General features: G+C 41.6%; 1 protein-coding gene across 3 annotated transcripts in view; it reads left to right on the top strand.

The window, feature by feature from the left end:
• DPF3 (double PHD fingers 3) overlaps positions 1-19,484 on the top strand; it is a 159,099-nt gene that overhangs the window by 68,828 nt on the left and 70,787 nt on the right. For all 3 annotated transcript variants that reach the window (XM_035539529.2, XM_035539530.2, XM_035539528.2), the window contains exon 3: positions 3,629-3,736. In XM_035539529.2, coding sequence (XP_035395422.2) covers positions 3,629-3,736 — 108 coding nt within the window. The remainder of the gene's footprint in view (positions 1-3,628; positions 3,737-19,484) is intronic.

Here is a 19,484-nt window from a genome sequence, read left to right as displayed (position 1 = left end):
TTTTTTTTTTTTTTTTTTTTTTGCTAATCAGTTTACCTATGTAATTTCTGTTCTTGTAGCATCTGGTTATGAGCGAGATGCTGCTATTTTTATCCTTTTGAACTCAGTCATAAGCAAGAATACATCCACTATATGCACAAGTAATGTTTTGGCAAGAGTATCTGCTACAAAGGTGGGCACAGATAGTCTTGAATGGGTCTCATTGGTGTCTCTGCACTTACAGAGGAAATCATCATAGAGGAGTTACAGCATCACACCAGGAACTGAGAGGTCTTAACACTTTGCTTTTCTCAGTCACTAGTTCCCTGGACTACCTTCAGCAAACTCACTGTGCAAATCTTTATTTCCTCACTTCTAATACTGACCTGTTCTGCAGCTTCCCCAGCAAAAGAGAATCAGTGGCATTCCTCCTGCAGGGCTGCAGTGGGGACTAATGGTGGAACATTCTTCATAGAGAGTCTTAAGTGAATCAGGCGTCCTGCATCTGCTTCAGCCACCAAATCTGACGCCTTTGTTATTTTGAATTAGAATAATCAGTGCGAAATGAAGCAGCCCTCCTCCCCCATATTTGCTCTGCTCTTTCTTGATTTTTATTAGCCCATTTAGTGCTCCCTTGGGTCTCTTCGTATCATCTATTTCTTGTAGTATCATTATGGTGGGTCAGACCATCCCTCTGTAGTTTTAGCATGCCTGTTTTCAGGCTGTACACAATGTGCTTATGTCCATACTGAACATCTCCAAAAATTCTCTGCCAACCACCTTGGTATCTGTCTTGTGTGCTGTGTTCACTGCCATTTACTATCTCTAACCTGAAAAAATGTATAAAGACAAATGGCAAAGCTCCAGGACCTCTTTTCACTTACCAGAGGGTTTGGAAAACAGAGAAGAGTCACGATCTCAGTGTGTTAACCTGGTTTCTCACTGTCCTCTTTGTTAAAGGAGTCAGAAAACTTCATCTCCTGATAAACAGTTCAGGGTTAATTTCACACAATACTGCACAGAACTCCCTCCCTCTTTTCCCCTCCTCCCCCAGCCTTTCACAGGAGCTTTGAGTTATGACTCTCCTACACTAATGAGATAAACAACATAACTCACTGCAGGTTCTGCTATTTCCTCTGTAAGCAAATGGTTGGAACCTTCTCTGGTTGCCCTATAAGGCACCAGAGGGAGAGACAGCTCAGTCGGGGCTGAAGACAGTAAGACCTGTATATGTGTTATTTCCATATGCACCAACTGTGTGGGGGCTAGATTGAAAGCGTTCAGAACAGACCCTTTTCTCATTGCTTCTCCTCTGTGTAAACAATCAAAGATGCACAATTCGTGTGAACCAGCACAGTGACAGATGGGGGTCAGGATAGAGAACTGAAGATAGTATTTGATGGGTTTGGATCAAGTGGAGGTTCAATATCTGTCTCAAGTTCACTGGATAGCTTCATATTAATGAGCAAGGGTATCGTGAATAGGAACAGAGAGCTTGCCTTAAGCGGTGTAGAGGTGGGTGTTGGAGGAACTTATGAGCCTATCTGCCACCTGCATGGGCTATATTCCCTCTAGGGAAGAGGCTTTCCCACCTCTGTTTCTTCAAGGATACCTGCTCTGTTTCTTGTTGGCCTCTCAGCAGCTGTAGTTGGCTTTCACTGTCCTGGCAGAATCCAGAATTGCTAATTCTTATGTGAATTCTTAATAATTGAACCCACATTAACAGATACTCCGCCAAAACCACAATGGATCTTTGCTTCTCTTTGTCTGGGACAAACGTTCAAAGCTGTGGTGCCCATTTTATTCAAATGACTCCTCTATGGAGACCTGTTCAATGGAAGTCTGATACCCTGTCCTATTTCTTTCATCTAGCGACCCCCCATTTGAATGTTATGAGCAAGGTCTTGCACAGGACTGTTGAAGGGTGAGGCTTCTTGGCTCCACCTCTTTAATGACTCACATCAGAGCCAGGCAAAATCTACCCCATTATAATAGCAATTGTTTGCAGTGGTTAATGTTTGCAAAGTGTCATGAAGAAGTGTGTCAAGAACTGTAGAAGTACTGGTTATTCGTATTTTATTCATAAACCAGTCACGTGCCCCTTTCAAAAATATATCCTTCTTGTGGTGGGCATAATGCCCAGCAAGCTGTGCAGCAATGAAAGAAGGGTGTGAAAAGCCCCAGGCCAGTAGTGCTTTGTGCCCCGGAACAGCCAGAACCTCTGTGAATGCTCCATCACTCAGCCATACCTAGCTAGTATGTTGTAGATCCTTTGTTTATGCACCAAGACCAGGAAGCAGGTAGAAAGTGCTGGGGTATGCACTGGCATTCCCAACAGCAGAACTATTTCAAACCAAGAGCATACAGAATTTGATTAGCCCATTCCCTTGAGGTGAATAATTTTGCTGTGTCTTTTTTTTTTTTTTGCCTAGTAACTGGATATTTTTTTTATTATTATTGTTATTATTCTCATCTGGTTCAGTGAACCAGTTTTGTACCCGAGCTGCTATACTCTCCTGGCTGTTTCAGAAGGGACACCAGAGAGCACTTGGGCCATCCTGCTGTCCTTGAGCTGTTCTGCTTTACTAACACTGCCTTAATGATGTCCAGCTGTTCACTGTTGGTGCTATTTCAGATACGGTAATGCTACTCCTGTCCTCTCTCTTATGTGGTCTTACCTGTTTTCTAAGGGTATTGAGTCTGGAGCTTTAGTGATGCTCTGTACCCCCTTCAAGACTAATAGCAACAGCAGAAGGACAGAAGAGTCAAAGCAGAAATGGTGGACAGAGAGGGCAGGGAAGCAGGGGAAGAGAATGACATTCTTCCAATGTTTCTGGGTCTTTCTGGGTATCAAGAGTAGCTGGGGCAGTTGAGGATACTTAGAAGCACTTGGCAGTGTGCTTCTGTGCCCCTAGTAGTAATGCATTCATGACACCCTGCTGCGTTTGCAGTACTAGAGAACAAAGCATAGCTTGAGCATTGGCTAAGGGGGGGCTGCCAGGAGAGCCAGGGCAGCTCAGAAGCCAGCAATACCAAATGTGAATCAATGGAGCATGCAGCAATATAAACATTACTGCCATATCTCCTCCCTCATTCAGGATGTGGGCAAGAGGAAGGCAATAACCAGAATGAAGAATCTGTCTTTAAGCAAAAGTCCAGAATTTAGGCAAAAATGCAGAGTCCCAATAGCCAGACCTCATGGATCTTTGTTTGCTTCCACCCAGAAGACAAATTTTGTGAGCCGGTCTGCATATCAGGGCCTTATGATTTGTGTGTCGGAACTTCATCTCTTCTCTCCCAGGGGGCTTTCACTGCCTGTGGAGGAGGCATCGCCCCTGTGACCCAGGAGAGTCTGAAATTCTATTTATCCTGAAGAAATCACAAATTATTTATGTGCAGCTCTGGTTTCAGTGAGCTGAGTGAAGTGTATGAGTGAGACCTAGATTCTCTGTAGGCCTGATCCCAAGAGGTTCTTGGGATCCTCCAGAGCACTGGATGCCTGGAGTGCATAGTTCTGCCTCACAATTTGCAGGATTGAACCTTCTGACAATGAGATGCTGAAAGGACAAGAGCAAAGATGCTAGGGACAGTGCTTGTGGTTTACAAACTGAAATGTGATTATATTTTATTTTTTGCCTCTAATCTTCAGGCCTGGCCCCAGGTCAGCTGTACACGTACCCGGCACGTTGCTGGCGCAAAAAGAGGCGTTTGCATCCCCCTGAGGATTCCAGGCTGAAGCTGCTGGAAATTAAACCTGGTACGTATTTGTTTGCCTCTCTCTCTCCTGTGCTGCAGAGCAGCTGGCATACATGCAGACCTGGCGTTTAGACCTTGGACTCCATCATTGCCCCTCTCTATTCATTTCTCCTTGCATCTGTTGCATCTTATCTCAGTTTGCTGTAACAGTAACGACCAAGCTTTCTGTACTTAACTCACCCCATGCAGAAATGTGCACAGATTGTATTGGATGAAGTGGGAGCTGAATTTACCTTCTGCAGGGGTGAATCCCGGCATCTACAAGCAAATTTATAAGGATGTAAAGGATTTATTACTAATTACTGCCTCAGTCTGTTATTAATACGTAATCTCACGCTGGCATCTGCTGCCTAATGTTTGTGAAGACTTGTGTGTGTAGAGAATAGTACACTGATGAGATTTTTTGTAAAGGGGCCAGAGGTGTGACCAGATTATGAACAGTAAATACTAAAAATTGGTGAGGATATGCCACATTTGTATATGTGTGTATGCTTATATGTGTACCGTAGTCCACTCTTCTTTCATTGTTGTCCTTGATACTCTTCCCCCACAATTAAGCTATGTGAAGTGATGAGTCTGGATGCTGAGCAAGTGATTGCAAAGCAGATGTGGAGGAGCTGCAGCTGTCAGGTAGAGTGTAGTGCCGTGCATTCTTCCCTGCAGTTAGTAATAACGGTTTGCTGTCTTTGTGGTCAGCTCTTACGAGAGAGAGGGAGCACACACAGCTGTATGTGATTTTTAAGATGCGAGACACTGCTAGTATAAAAAGTACAGAAGAAAACCCCAAAATGTAAATTAAGAATATTTTAAAAAACAAAAGTAAACCTGTTTGACGGAATGAGATGTCTGGGAACTGAGCTATACTCAGCAATACTGATGTAAACTCAGAAGCAAAATTCTCATTGATTTTGGTAGAAACAGGTTTTTGAAGGCTCCCTATCTTCAAGACAGCAGACATCAACAGGCTATTGTACAAGAGGAAGAGATGCCTGTAACTACTCAGTTGGGGTGCAGACCAAGGACAAAGTCTCAGGCAGCAGATAGAACCAGACCTCATGGCAGAGTCAGTCAGAAAGAACTGTTGAAATCAGTCAGTTTGCTCTGACGTCAGGGAGTCTGGACTTGAGGAAGAGGATGGTGTTAGTCCATAGAAATCTCTGCCACAGACCTTCTGATGTTCCAGAAACTGTTGTGCCTTGGTTGTTTAGTAAGGTAAAGCAGTAATATAGAGTTTGATGCTTCTTTGTTTGCATTATGCTTCTTTGCTGTACTCACTGAATGCCAAATTAGTGCATCCTACATGCCACAGGGCATGAAAGGCAATTACCACAAAGTTATCAGATAAAGAGACCTCAGCATGTCTGTCTCTGTGTTGTTTTCTCCGCTATAAACATCTCTTCTGCATCTCAGGAGTGCTACTTTTGTTGCATTGCCAGTGGCAGCCAAATAAGGCAAGTTATATTGCTCTGCCATTTAAATCTATTTTCCAACCAATTTCTATCTAGTGATTAACTTTCCTTATCAGTTACACCACGAAATAATTTCACTCCATCTGTGCATATCTGGAATAGACTCACTAGCAAAAAATGGGATTCTTCCCTTCTTGGATTTAAAAGTATAAAAGCCACAGAAAACATTGGAATTTCATTTAAAGGTAGCTTTTGATGATTTTAGAAAAAGATAGTTTAGGTTATTTGCAACATGGACAGTAGAAATACTGTTCGTTTTTGGTGAAAAATGCTACGGTAAAGCCTAGTGCTGAACCTAGGAATCCACCTCATGCTGTCTTTGTTCTGCAGTTAAACATCAGGTGTCTGTGTGGGGCACAGATATGGCAATTTAAGATCCCTTGAGTAGTACTGAGACGACAACCATAGAACATATAAAATAAACTTGGAAAAGTTCTAATTTAAATATGTCATAGTTTCACTACACCTAGCTCTTGGACATCCTACTCAGAGCTTCAAGCTGTTCTCAGCAGCTAGCTACTGTCTGCCGTGCTTGTGCTGGCTTAATATGCAAGTAGCTGATTTTTATATAGGAGTCTGTTGAGTTGGTTATATGTTATACAATATATGCAAGCAGTACAATTCTACAACATCAAGTTAGGGTTAAATCTTATTTTTATTATGTTTTACTTTTGCTAATTTCTTAGAAGTACTTTAATAAAACTGCCACTGCAACAGCACAGAAGGGGATCTTAGCTCCAAAAGTTTCCAATCCAGCAGTTAGTGGGATCAATACAAGAGGGTTTCAATGCTTGCTTGGGCTTTTGGAGTGGCTTATTATACAGATAAATTGTGTCCAGAAGTTCAAGACTTCTACATCATTTTGGGGATACCAAAACAAAATCCTAGGGCTATGTAAGTTACAGCTAGTCAGCAGCTGGTCAGTAAGTAGAATCAAACTATTGTCTTGCTAGCAACTTAAGGGTGTTATAAATCATTTAGCAATAATACAGCATTTATAGCTGTAACCCGCTTCTGCAGTGTTGGTACCTTGCAGCTGTAGGTAGTATGTGGTCCAGCTCAGTGCGTGAGAGTTTCATATTTGGTAATACCAAAAATTAATGAAGAAAATGTCTCAACATTTTCTGTTTCCAAGAGATTGTGTTCCAACATAGTATCGTGTTTTTTGTAAGATGCAAGTGCACTATAATATTTTTCTTGGGGTCAGTTGCTGCTTGCTTCTTAATAGAACATGTTGCTTTTACTGTCTTGGTCTTGCTCTTATTTGTGAAGTGTTCCACTTTAAGAATAGTTACAGCTGAAGTTGTAAAGATCAGAACAGTGGAATGGAGGTTGCTGATGCAGCCTTTAGATGTCCATTTTTCTCTGCCACTGTACTCTGAGTTAAGTGCATGGATTGCCCTAGTAAAGTTTTTTGTTCAAGGGTCTAGCAGTTTTCATGTTAGTACTATTTCTAAGCATCCTCTATCCCATTCCAATAGATATGTGGTAGAAATAAAGTATCACCAAAGCTTACTTATGATAACTGCCTCAGAGACAATTCAGTCAATATTATTACCAGACCTTTATGAATTACACTAAGTATTCCTGACATTTAATTTCACATAGACTGGTCTTCATCTTTCAGTGGTACATTCATATCATCACAACCAAGCATTATGCCTCAAGAGCAGCCAAGTTTTCATCATTGCGTAGGATATGATCTGTTACATGAATCATTGTAGTGTAGCAGCCAAGACTCCTATGAACAGTGGTATAGATTTGAAGCAAATTCCCAGTCATGGGCAATATATTGATATCTTGGTCATACTATGATTTTCTAGGTAGAGTGTTAAAGTTATTAGGTGTTGATACTTCCATGATATTCATGAAACTGGACTTCTGTCTTGTTCTGTTCAACTAATTATGGGCAAGCCTGCCTCCCTGCAAAGCTGGGCAGTGGTATTTGCATGGGGTCTCACTGTGGAGCAATGGAAGGACTGGAAGCTGGTCATGTTTTCACACTCACTCCTTATCTGACTGTTTTCCTTCTAACCAGTAAAAGAAGAAGAGCAGAGCAGAGCTCCTGTGCATGGAGGTATGTGAGTCTGGGAATGGGTTTGAGAGAGAGTTGGGCTGGACTGCGGAGCTTTTTATTCTACAGGAAAGGGAGAAGGAGAATTTCCCCCAACTCTCCTACCAGCACATTGAATTGCAGGTGTCACAAAGGCAAGCAGTAGGGTTTTGGCCTTCAGTAATATCAGAGCAGCTGGAAAGATGAGGGTTAGAAATGGAAGAGAGATTACACCCTGATTACACCCAAGTACCCTTGAAATCTTAATTGCTCCCTGTGCAGTCTGCTTGGTGGTTTTGTGGTACTGTGTGATAGCATGTTTCTGCGTTGGGTCAGGCATCAATATTGTGAAAGCGGTATTACCTACAGTAAACCCTGCTGACAATCAGGTATTACAGAAGCTTTGCAGCTATGTGGATGAGAACAGATAGGATGTCTATGGCCGAAAACTCTGGTGGAATTTAAATTGGTAGTGTCCCACTTCAAATTTACAAGATGGCTAAATATAGATACGTACATAAAATACACATAGAGCTTTCAAGTATTTCACGTGCTATGTAAGTGTAAAGAATATGACTGGAAAGTTCTTGTCTCAGTTCACTGCTGTCCTGTGGTTTAGAACTGAAAGGCAACAGCGGGGTCTCAGATCTGGCAGCCTTCCCACCCATTTGGTGGGTATGGAGTATAGTTTGTGTGTGCTGCCACTCTGGTAAGAATGAGCTGTGCTAGAGTTTGTTCTGTTACTTATCTCTGGGCAGTCTAGTGTTCAGCTGACTACAGAAATGGCTTCTGTTTTGTTTTGTTACCAGCTTTGAAGCGGTAAAAATAAACAGAAGTATTATTTTTCATTTGCTATGATGGACCACGGTAGAATTGTTCAAGGCAAGTGCCAATATCAGATTTTTAGATGGCCCTTAAACAATGCCTGATCTGTCTGTAATCTGACATATGGAACAGACCATTGTGATTGTGAACAAATGAATGGAGTCCTTACAGATAAGCTATTATCTCTCCAAAGCATCTTGACTTACCGTGTAGAGACTGTGTCTGATTGCACAAAGTACGGTGTTTATCCTGGGAAGTGCTGAGTGCCCCCAGCTCTTGGGGATGATGTTCAGCATATCCATGGAAATCAGTGTTCTTTAAGATGGGGCACTTCACCAAGATAAACTTAAGATGAAATTAAAAAGCAAAGGACAGAATTAGCATTAGTATCACTTATATGATAGCATCTAGAGACTCAAGCAACTTGTTAGACCACTATCCCGGGGATCATTGTGAAGTCTCCTTATACTATCTGCTATAGTCTCGTGTTGTAGCACATATCACAGCCCAAATATGTAAAATATATAATGGAATTCCTTCTATTCCAAAATGGAGAAACGAGTGACAAAGACGGTAAATTACCTGTATGAAGGTCTGATCAGAGACTTGTGGTAGAACTGGAAATTGAACCCAAGAACACAAAGAACTCAGTTCTCCCGAGTTCCATATTCTTTTTTCTTTCCCTGGTTGGTATGTCTAGTGTTACTCAAAGATATTAGACCCTAAAAATAATTCAAAACACTAATTTCATGAGAATTTCTTTTTAGCATTTTTGTAAAACAGGCCAATTCATATTGTCTAGTTTCACTTTTGATTTCAGCCATTTTGTACACAATCACATGTTTCTTGTTCAGTACTACAAGACAGCAGTGTTGTTTCTGTATGTACTCTGTATGGAAATACACATTCTTTTTTCTTAACAAAAAGCTTTGCTCTACTGTTTAACATATATGGAAACTTCTCTGTGATTAAGAGAAAAATTGTTTTCTGTTGTAATAGGAAGCTGTGCCTATGGTCCCTCTTTGATATCTATGAAGACTGTCTTAGGTTCAAAACTGGCAGGATAATTCTGGTGCCAAATGAGTACTTCTGTAAAGTTTAGATGAATTGGATAAGATATTCCTGAAGAGTCTATAATAGCAGTATATCAGTTGTTCAGGCTTTGGACAGGCTTCTGCATATCTGACTTTACCAAAGATATTTCCATGGAGAACTGATTTTATTATTTTTTATTACTTTTTTATTTATTTTTTATTATTATTATTTTCCATGGCTTATATAAACATTTGCTGTGATGAAACCTAAATTTGGGGCAGATGTGACATGAACAGCCAGCAGATAGGAGCAACTTCTATTGTCTGATGACTTGGTCTAGATTCCTAGTGTAAGACAGTTTCATTGCCTGATACCGGCTTCTGTGTCCTTTGCTGTCTTCCCGTCAAACTCTTGGAATTAAAATGTTTTTGAAAATCTGGTTTTTATTCAAATACTTCTGCTTTCTTAAGTACTTTGGCTTTTAAAATAACCCTGCCCATCTTTTATGATATATTCTTTAGTACTTTAAAATATTGCTGAATTTAGGATTTTCTTTTCCCTTCTCACATAGTTATTCCTGATTCCACCTGCTAGATGTTTAGTTGTGGTAGGACTGGAAATGGGCTCTGCCTATGACTGCTTCTGTATTCAGGCACCTGCACATGCAGATAGTGCTTCAAGGCCAGCAGAGGGAGCATTGAATAGTGTGTTTTTTTTGCAAGGGCAGGGCCTGACTCTGGTTTGCGTAACTGAAGTAAGTCAGGAGTTACCTTTGCAGAAATGAATGGAGCTCTGTGGGTGTAAAATTAGGGGAGGAGGGGGACTGAGCCTACTGCATGAGTCAACCTTTAAGAAATTTTCTTCTGTGGCAGGAATAGGCTATTTTTAACTCATTTTTTAGAAATGGGATTTGATTTTTTGTAGGTGGTGCCAAAGCAACAGTTGTGTGCTGTATTTAGGTCACGTGTTAGGCAAATATTAGATGAAATATCAAATAACTTAACCTTACAAAGTGTGGACAATGATGATCTTCATATTTGAAGAAGCCGCATAACCCATGTCAAAGAATTTTACAGAGCAATTCCCACATGTATTTTGGCACAAATAGAGCAGATCTCATTTTCATCCGCTCCCATCAGTCTTTATTTTTGGCACCTCATGTAGAAGAAAACAAAAAATACTTAACTTTTTGTAGCAGAGACAGTGGATAAAGTTCATTTCTCAATCGATGTGTTACAGCACACATCTGCACAATGGCAGTGCTGAATCCTGGGGTTGGTGTAACATGTACCTATATATGTCACACGTCTGTATCACTTTGGAACAAACCAAAGCTTTATGTTGTGAATCCAAATCTTGGAGTGGGGATTCTGGAAGGTGGTTTATTGATGTTTTTAAATTAGGGTTAGATAAGAAATTTCAATATGTAAGAGAAAGGGAACATTTATCATGGCTTTAGGAATCCCTAAACACTCAAACTTTTTTTTTTCCCCCTATCATTTCTTTAGCAAATTGGGAACTTGTCATGAAAATGGGGAGAAAATTCATTTTTGACCACCTCTAGCTTTTATTTATACCAAAGTAAATACTGCTTTCTGCTGGGCTTTTTTTTTTTTTTGGCTTCTTATCCAGCAAAGTACCTAAGTATTGTCCTAAATTTAAGTAGGTGTTTATTCATCAGATAAGCCTGCAGCTTACAGATGAGTCCATCAATGCTACCATCAAAACAGTAGGCTCCAATTCGCCACTAATCTTGCCTTCAGATTGTTCACAGCAGGACATGGCAGCACAGGAAAGAGTGGCCTTTACACATTGAGCTATGACTCAGGTTAGAAAAAGTAACTTTCTCTCACCAAGAAAAAAAACATAAGTGTGGGATCTTCTTCTGAATCTGTTTCTTCCTTTTACACACACATATATAACCAGACTCTATTCTATCCTAACCAGACTCTATTCATCCACCACCCTTAAATTCTTCCTACAATGGGGACTTTTTGCAGTCTGAATCTCTGGTCAGATAAAGTTTGCTTTCCTTTTCTCATGTGGCACTAAGAAAACCAGAGAACCTGTCCCTTTCTGCATGTACTCACTGACACTGAATCATAATGTGGAAGTCCTGCAGTGAAATATCTTTGTCCCATTACCAGGCTACAGTAGAGATGCCAACCTCTGCATTTAATGATCTGCCACACTATCACATAATTATATTGCCTGTGTGCCATACAAGACTACACAGCACAAGGCCAATGGAATATTTCTTTTTCTTTCTGCTTCTCAGTCTGTAAAATGGAGGTGCTAAAACACTTACTCAATTTGTCTATCTCAGAGAAGTGCCTAACGGTTAGTTAATAAATCTTTTTAGAGAGCTTGGGAGGAGTAGGGGAGTATCTTTAAATAAAAAGGAATGTCTGAATAAAGTCTGACACTTGCCAAGACTTTAAAGTGCTAGTTTAAACATTTTGGTCATCATCATGTAGCCTTGCAAAAGTGACATGAAAGTATATCAACTCTGGTGCAAAACCTGGACTTATCTGCCCCATGGTGGCCAAGACAAGAAGTAATTTATTACACACCCATTTATACAAATAGAGAGACTCAACATAGGTGAGTCTTGGGTCGGATTTCATAAGGCTAGCTAAGCAGTGTAAACTTTAGAAAGATATCTGAAGTTTTGCACAGTGTAACTAACTCTTCTTGCTTCATTTTGGCCCCTGACAAGCTGGCCTTCTGTATTCCCTGTGTAACTGCCATGGTCGACAGCGCTGTGGTAACTTCTAACTCCTCCTTTAGTTCGTATACCATCCTTGCTGGGTATTGTTACATGTGCTAAGGTGCAAGTTCTTAGACTAATTCAGTTCATTCGGCTCAAGGATAAAAGGAAACATGTATTTTCTCCCAGATGGGATTACATGATTTCACAGGTATGGAAATAAAACACACTCCTTTCTAGAAAAGCAAATAATTTGCTATAAATAGTCTAGTCAAGAAAACAAAAACATTGCTTCTGCTGCTCCACTCCCGTCATGCTACTAGAATTTACAGGATTAACTTTGTAAATAGTTTCTCTTCCACTTGTGGGATCTGGAACAGGTCACTACAAGTATTTTATACGCACAATTTTACCATGAGAACTGTGTTGGTTAGCTAAGATTGCTCATATGAATCACCTGGGTTTACTCTTGGTTCTTGTGTGGCTGAGCCAGTCTGCATAACTGGGAGAAAGCTGCTTGCAAAAGCCACTGTGCTTTGGAATCTCTCTGGATTTTGATCAAAAGCCTATTGAAGCCAAACCCTGCTGGCTCTAGTGGTCAAACTAAAGCAGAAGTAGCAACTAAACAAGATAAAGCAGTTTTGGAAACTGTTAATTTTTTCTCTTTCTGAGCTCTCCAGGTCTTGTCCCTGAGAATGAGGATGTAGACTGCATATACAGCAACCCCCCATCTCCCCCCCCCCACCAGGCTGTTGTAATTTCAGAAGCCATGCAGCCACCTGGAGGTGACTTTTCCACTGGCATGTAGTCTCAGCTGTATTTAATGTACATGTGAAAGCAGAGTTATGGTGACTTTGAAGCCAGGCCATTTTGAAAATGATCTGGTGCAACTGTATCACTGTAGTAGGCCATTAAATCAAAGAAATGAGTTGTGCTGATGAACTCGTCAGAGCCTCTGCAATGTGTCTGTAGGTCATCTCCTGGGACTTGATCTGCAAGATATGAGGAAAGCTTGGAGGACTCAGGCAGCTGAGATGGTATTGGCTTGAAATACCTGAGGCTGCTTGGGTGGTTGCTTACTGGTGTTCTTACCACCCTTTCTGTGTTATCCAGTGCATTGTTTTGTTCTTTCCCTGTTCTTCATTACTCTGTCTTTGACCTACGTCTGGCTGCTAGGAAGCATCTTTGAGAAGAGGTTTTTCAACATGTGCCTCCTAAGCTGCCAAGGTCTGACTGTGAATGCAATGTCTCTAGGAGACATTATTCCTACTGGAGAGGTAAAGTGCTGTGGAATATATCCCCTTTCTATGAAGTTAACATCGATGCCTGTAAGTAACCATTAGAACTATTTATTGCTGAAATCAACAGCTTTTAACATTGAAAGGTGGGCTGAGGATGGGATTCTCCTCTTCGAGGAAAGGCGGCTTTGAGAGACTGCATCAGTGCTCCCAGAGCGGGCCTTGGGGGGCCAAGGAGTGGGTTGTCAAAGCAGTCCCCCCTGGGCTTGTTAGGAGGAAGGAGTAAGGGAACTCCTGGGAAAGTGCCAAGGGACGGTGTATGGGGGAACAACTGGAACCTGGCGGTTTTGTTTTCCCCAAGGCACAAATTGTCTGCTCTCCAGCAAAGGGGAGGGGCAGCTGAGAAGCAGCCCTGTAGAAGTTTTGCAACTAAAACTGAGCCTGAGCAGCTTTGGCAGCAAACCTCCTGGCACTTTTCTTGGTGTAAGCAGTACCAATTCCTTAAAAAGAGTAAGCTGTATTGGCAAAAGTGTTTTTGTAAAGCACAAGAATAGTTTAGATGCAAGTGCTGGACACAGGATCCTAGGAAATAGGTATCTTTTCTCTAATGCAATGCTTCTATTTTGTATGTTCGTGTGAGTAATCCTTGGAGTTCTTTGGTAATCACATGAATAAGGGTTTATAGGATCAAGTCCCCAGGGCTTAGTCTTCTAAGATGCCAAGCTGTCTATCCCCGGTCAAGGAAAGCACCTGAGCTTGGGCTTTAAGAACATGAGTGATCTTTTTGTAATTAATGGGACATGTCACATGCTTAAAATTAAATCCACGTGTAAAGGACTTGGTTGGACCAGACTTGCAGGTTTGGTACTGAGCATCTTGCAAGATAGAGCCCCATAAAATCACCAGGCTACTAGATTAACCATTTAGGAGAACCTGTGCACCATTTTATACAAGAAAATACTAACAAAAAAGGACAAAGAGGTTATGGAATGTCATTGCATTCAAAATAATATTGTTAAAAATCTTTTATTCAATTTTATTGTTCTTCTGACACATAGAAAATTAAATTGTTTTGTAGTCTGAAATATAAAATTTATAGCAGGTGATATTTTTCTGGTGCATATATAAAGGAAAGAGCAGTAAATGTTAATATAAAGTCCGGTATGAAATCTTACAAGCCAAGCTTTACAGATTTGCTGAGAGTAGAATGAAGAGTGTGATGGCTTCCTCTCCCCCGTCCTTGTACCTTCCACCATCTTTCCTGGTTGTTGTTTTGTCTGTCATTCCCATTCTTATGTAAACATTTTAACCCGTTGTAAATCACCATTGTATATCTGAGAGGTATTAAGTATTTTTTTTTTACTGGATTTCAATTCATTTCAGTATTCATTGCGTTTTGTGTTTGATTGTCTAATAAACCACAGATATTTTATGCTTTAGAATTCGGACACCACTGGTGTTTGCCATGGAGTCCATTCCCAATAATAAACTCCTTGGGGGAAGGATAGTCGATGCAATATGTGTTTGGTGGGGAATAAAGTACAGAACAGATATATATGGCTTTTCTATGCAACCTCTTCCAGACCAGAGATCTCACTTAGGATGCACTTGGAGCGTGATTCCCCTTAAACTAACAAGGTGACTTAGGGCCAGTACCTTAGCTGTTGTAGGTGGATGCAGTTCCCTAAAGACTATAGTGAGCAGCAATTTCCATCAGCTGAAGCTGTAGTTCTTGATGTAGGAGAAGGGATGAAAACTTCGCTCATGATGCACTTCTGAATGCATGTAATTGCCCTCGGGAAGTATGGAGTGGATGTCTTAGAAACACACATGGTCATGATTAATATCCTATGCATGTCCTCCAACGCTGTGGAGAAAATTCTTTTGTTCTTGGCCTAAAATAAACAACATTGCATGATGGGAATAAAAGACAAATTTTCAAAGATGGAACATTCAGTTAGTGCACTAAAACTACATGTAAACACTAAACAAGTGGCTCATTTCTTTGTATTTTTAAGAGATGCTGAATACTTTTATCTTCTCACGATATCCTTGGTGCAGTGCCTGTGAATGACAGTTACAGATAGGTGCTACTCTGACAAAGTGAAGTTCATAGCTCTAGGACTTTTCAGAGTGATGTTACCTTTGTAAACGATGGGTACGTCTGCCATGCAATGCTCATTGCCTAAGTGAGGTAGCGGCACGGCAGGAGAACTGGCAATGCGGAGGCTGTATCTGTGAGCAATGCTATAGACCAGGACAGTATCAGCAAACAAAGAAACTAGTAACTAAATAGGAAGGAGTCAGGATTAAGTGCTTTATGTCTCTGAAGCTGCTATACCAGGGATGGCACTATAAATATACTTACAGTATATTCTTCCAGGGAGCTTTCTTTTTATATCTAAATGGGAAAAATCATAATAATAACAAAAAAATTAGCCTCTGTCTGCTAAAGATGATACCCAAGTACATCTGAACTCTCAGCAAGTGCTACAGATGGAACCAGAGTGCATCCAACTTTTTTGTTTTGGCTTTCAATCCTGAATCTTAATTAGTTCCCTACTGCTTTAGTACATGTACAACATTTTAAGTCATAAGGACTCACTCCAATCCACTTTGCCATTTCCACAATTCACTCTTTCATACCAGTAGCAACCTCCCCTCCCCATTTTAGGAACAGCGTAAAGAAAACTAAATAGCCAAGCGTGTAGCTGTAGATTGATGAGGTTGTCACACCATTCTCCTCACCGTTTTCTTCCGACCTGCACTGTGCTCTAATAGATGGATGATTGCTGGGGGAGGGAGAGAGTTAGCAAATCCCACAGCCAGATGTTCAGGGATGGACAGAGCGACCTTCTCAAGGAACCCAGAGGAGTGTAACTGTGTCCTTCTGAGGGAGAAGGACACTCAGGTGCCTCCGGCTGCCTTTGTTTATCTCTCTTTTCAAAAGGAGCACGAATGGGCTCAGCATGGCTGCAAGGATGGATGTTTCTCGGTGCATCAGGGGAAATGACCAGTCATCCGTCTCTTCACTGTGGAGTCTGCCTGCAGCCATCAATCTTGTAGCCCAGCACGGCAGCTCCTTTGGCTTAGTTTGGCTCAACATTAGATGAACAAAGGGAAATGAAAGCTGAGCTGGGGGATAGGAGAGAAGAGCAACTATTCTCTATTTCACTTTATTTTCCCCTTGTAAGGCTCTCTCTCCACCTCCCCCATTATCATCTATTTTTGCTGTATTTTGTAAGGTGTGGAGAAGGCCCAGAACTTACATTTTTAGGATCGAGGAGTTTACAGCATTTCTCTGTTAGCAGAGAGGAGAAAGGAGAGAGATATTGAAAAGGCATAATTCAAGGTCCAGAGCCTCCATTTTTCAGTTTACTGTGGCAGTTTTCAGAACAAGCCTGCCATAGTTTAGCTGCAATAGGCAAGGGGAAGGAATATAATATCTTTCCTCCATCTTGCTATTTTTCTCCCTTGTTCCTCCTGATTCCTTCTTCAATGCCACTTTAGTGTTTTCAGGTATGTACTTCATCTCTTCACTGCTGTTCTATTCAAAAAGCAATCAACAGAGGCATGTGATGGGGCTGTCTGGGAAAAGGTACGTACTGACATCCAAGAGCCATGATGGCAGCTTATGTCAGCAAATGCCAGCTCACTTGAGTCTAGCCTGCTTGATACCACAGTGCCAGGGCTGCATAAGCTTTGCACAAGCTGCCTGAGCTCATCCAGCACCTGTGATTCATGCTGTGAAACTGGAGGTCATGACAATGTCTTCATTGCTGTTGGTATGCAGCCTGTCAGAATCAAAAACATTCAGATATGTCTGCTTGTAAACCTAGCACTGAATTAACTGAATTCATCACTGAACTCAGATGGGCCACTTTTGCCTGAAATCCTCAGATTTAATGTACTTTGAGCCAGGCTGGGAGGAAAAGAGGGATGTGAGTTCACTGCCTGTGCTGGAATCCCAGAGCTATGGTCTGATTTTTTCCATGATGGGTTGCAATGCGGTTGCTTTCTCTGTTTTTCCCTAAAAATCATGCCTCTGGATATCATAGCAGAACATGTTTGGCTTACTTTGTAGAAGCCTTATTTAGAGATAGCATTGCTCCTGTTAGCACTGCCCAGTGTGGTGTGTGATTGACGTATTTAATAAATGTGTGATTACATTTACTTTTTAATTTTCCTGGCTAACACCAATGATCTAAGCACCACGTCTGAAAGAGCCAGGCTCCCCTGCAGAACTGTGGTAGGAGATTTCTCTCTCCAACTTTTTACTGGAGGCAAAGAACTGAGATCTCCCAGGCGTGCACAAAGCTTATTAGGAGATTCAAGACCCAACTAAGCACTAAGACAGAGCAAGGGAACTCCGTAAAAGCAGATATTGGACACAGAGATCTATCTGAGGAGTCTTTACCTGCTTTCAACCCAAATGTGCCATCTGGAGTGAACAGGCTTATGCCAAGATGGGGAAAATTTATACCATCATGGGTTTAAAGGGCTGCTTTGCAGTTTGTGCTGTTTCTTTTTTTTTTCCTTCTTTTTATCCTAAACCTGAAGCATAGACCCTAAAGAAAAACATATATTTGGTGAAAAGCAGTTTCTCCTCCGCCACACTGTGCTTGTGTAGGCTTTACAAGCGGACACAAGACCTTTCTGAGTGGGGCTATTCAGAGAAATCTCACAGTCCTTCTTTCATATTTTCCTATATAGAGAGAGAGCATCATTTCCCAATGTGTGTATTTAATTGTGCCCCTTTTAAACGAATGCTCAGATTTTCTGCGGCTACCCATTTTGCCTCCCTGCAATTTTCGAGAAAGACAAATCTTGTTCATGTTGTCATGAGGCAGCCTACCCCAGATGGCACATTTGTGTCTCGGGATGCCCTCTGGCTGGCCTATTGGCAGGCATTCCAGTGGCTCTGAAGGTCACCTTGTTTACACCTTGCCTTTTCCCCCTCCCTATTCAGAGTCTTGCTGAGCCTGCAGGCTGGGCTTCACCATCTGCATTTTCTCTGGTGCCATTAATCTTCCTGTTTACCATTCTGTTATTAATTCTGGAGTTCACCTTTTTGTTTAAACGCTTTATAGGCCTCTTGGAATTTCTTGCCTTTTTTTGTGGCAACAGATCTGAGCATCTCAGTACATGATTTGCTTTGTTCTTTCCCATTTCTGAAAGGATACCTACTAGCATCTCATGCCATTTTCTATTACAAGCCTTCCTTCCTATAATAACATTTTTCAATTAAATAGCTTCATCTGTCAGATGCATCTTACCGTATGAGTAAATATTATCCATATTCTTTGGGGTTTGTGAATTGGCCAGTGAAGCCTGGTATTTGTGAAAATAGTTCAGTGTTTTTCTTGAGTAGAAAAAAAAAGTGTTTAAACCTGTTTTTTGTGAGAACCTGTGAGAACACCTTGCCTTTTTGGTGCATTTTATTTGAATGTCTGAATGCCTATGAATATTAAACAAGTCCTACCAAACCGTAGAGGATAGATGAAGGCTATCTCCTTTTGACAGATGATGGAAACACAGAGGGTACCTTTGTTAGAGTTTGGCCCAAGATCACATAGGGAGGCAGCAGCAATGCCAAGGGCAGCGTCTAGGATGATTGTTCCCTATCCCTTGCTAAAATCATTGGTCACTTTGCTGTGGCCTTTCTGTTCTTCAGTGGTTTATATGTGTTTGAGCCCTGCGTGATGAACCAGTTCTGCTTGGCGTGGCTGACTTCTTCAGACGCTGTGCCATGCAAATGTGGCTGTCCTGCTTCCCAGCACTGCCTGGGTTGCAGAGCACTTTGCTCCTGCAACTGGGAGCTTCACAGACACAAATGCAGGATGAGGGCCAGGACACCTGTAATCTGGCTGCACAGCACTAATAAGCCCTTCCGCATCTGTGCTATTGCCTTTAGAGCTGCCAGGGTGTCTCTGCCTGCTCCCCGGTGCTTGGGGTGTTGGAAGGGCATCATTAACTGAGCTGCAGCATCACACAAGCATGCGGAGGCAGCTAGAGCTCAGCACTGCGCTCAAGCAAATCCCCCTCCTCATTCCGGCACAGGAGAAAGCGCAGTGCAGGCTCCCAGGAACCGCTGCAGGACTCAGATTGGCTTTGGCAGGTTTATCAGCTCTGGCTTGGTGCCGGCTCTGCTAGGCCCAGTCTGAATTAATTGGGATGCCTGCGCACTGTGGTTGAGAGATAACTGCATTACAGAGATTTATCTCTTGCTAAAGGTATCCCCTCCACTGTCCTCGATAAGGGAGAGGAGAAGCTATGCAAAACATCACGGAATTTGTAGCAAGGTTAAGGTATGGATGGTTTTATGTATGGTTTATGTATGAGGCTAGATTCGGTGCTGTCACGTATGGAAATGGTACAGTTGATTGCGATGGAGATCCACTCCCTGCTAGAGTTTGCAG

This window comes from Cygnus atratus, chromosome 5 (assembly GCF_013377495.2).
Source record: "Cygnus atratus isolate AKBS03 ecotype Queensland, Australia chromosome 5, CAtr_DNAZoo_HiC_assembly, whole genome shotgun sequence".
In the NCBI taxonomy this organism is placed as follows: Eukaryota; Metazoa; Chordata; class Aves; order Anseriformes; family Anatidae; genus Cygnus; species Cygnus atratus.
This window is presented reverse-complemented; position numbering and strand designations above follow the sequence as displayed.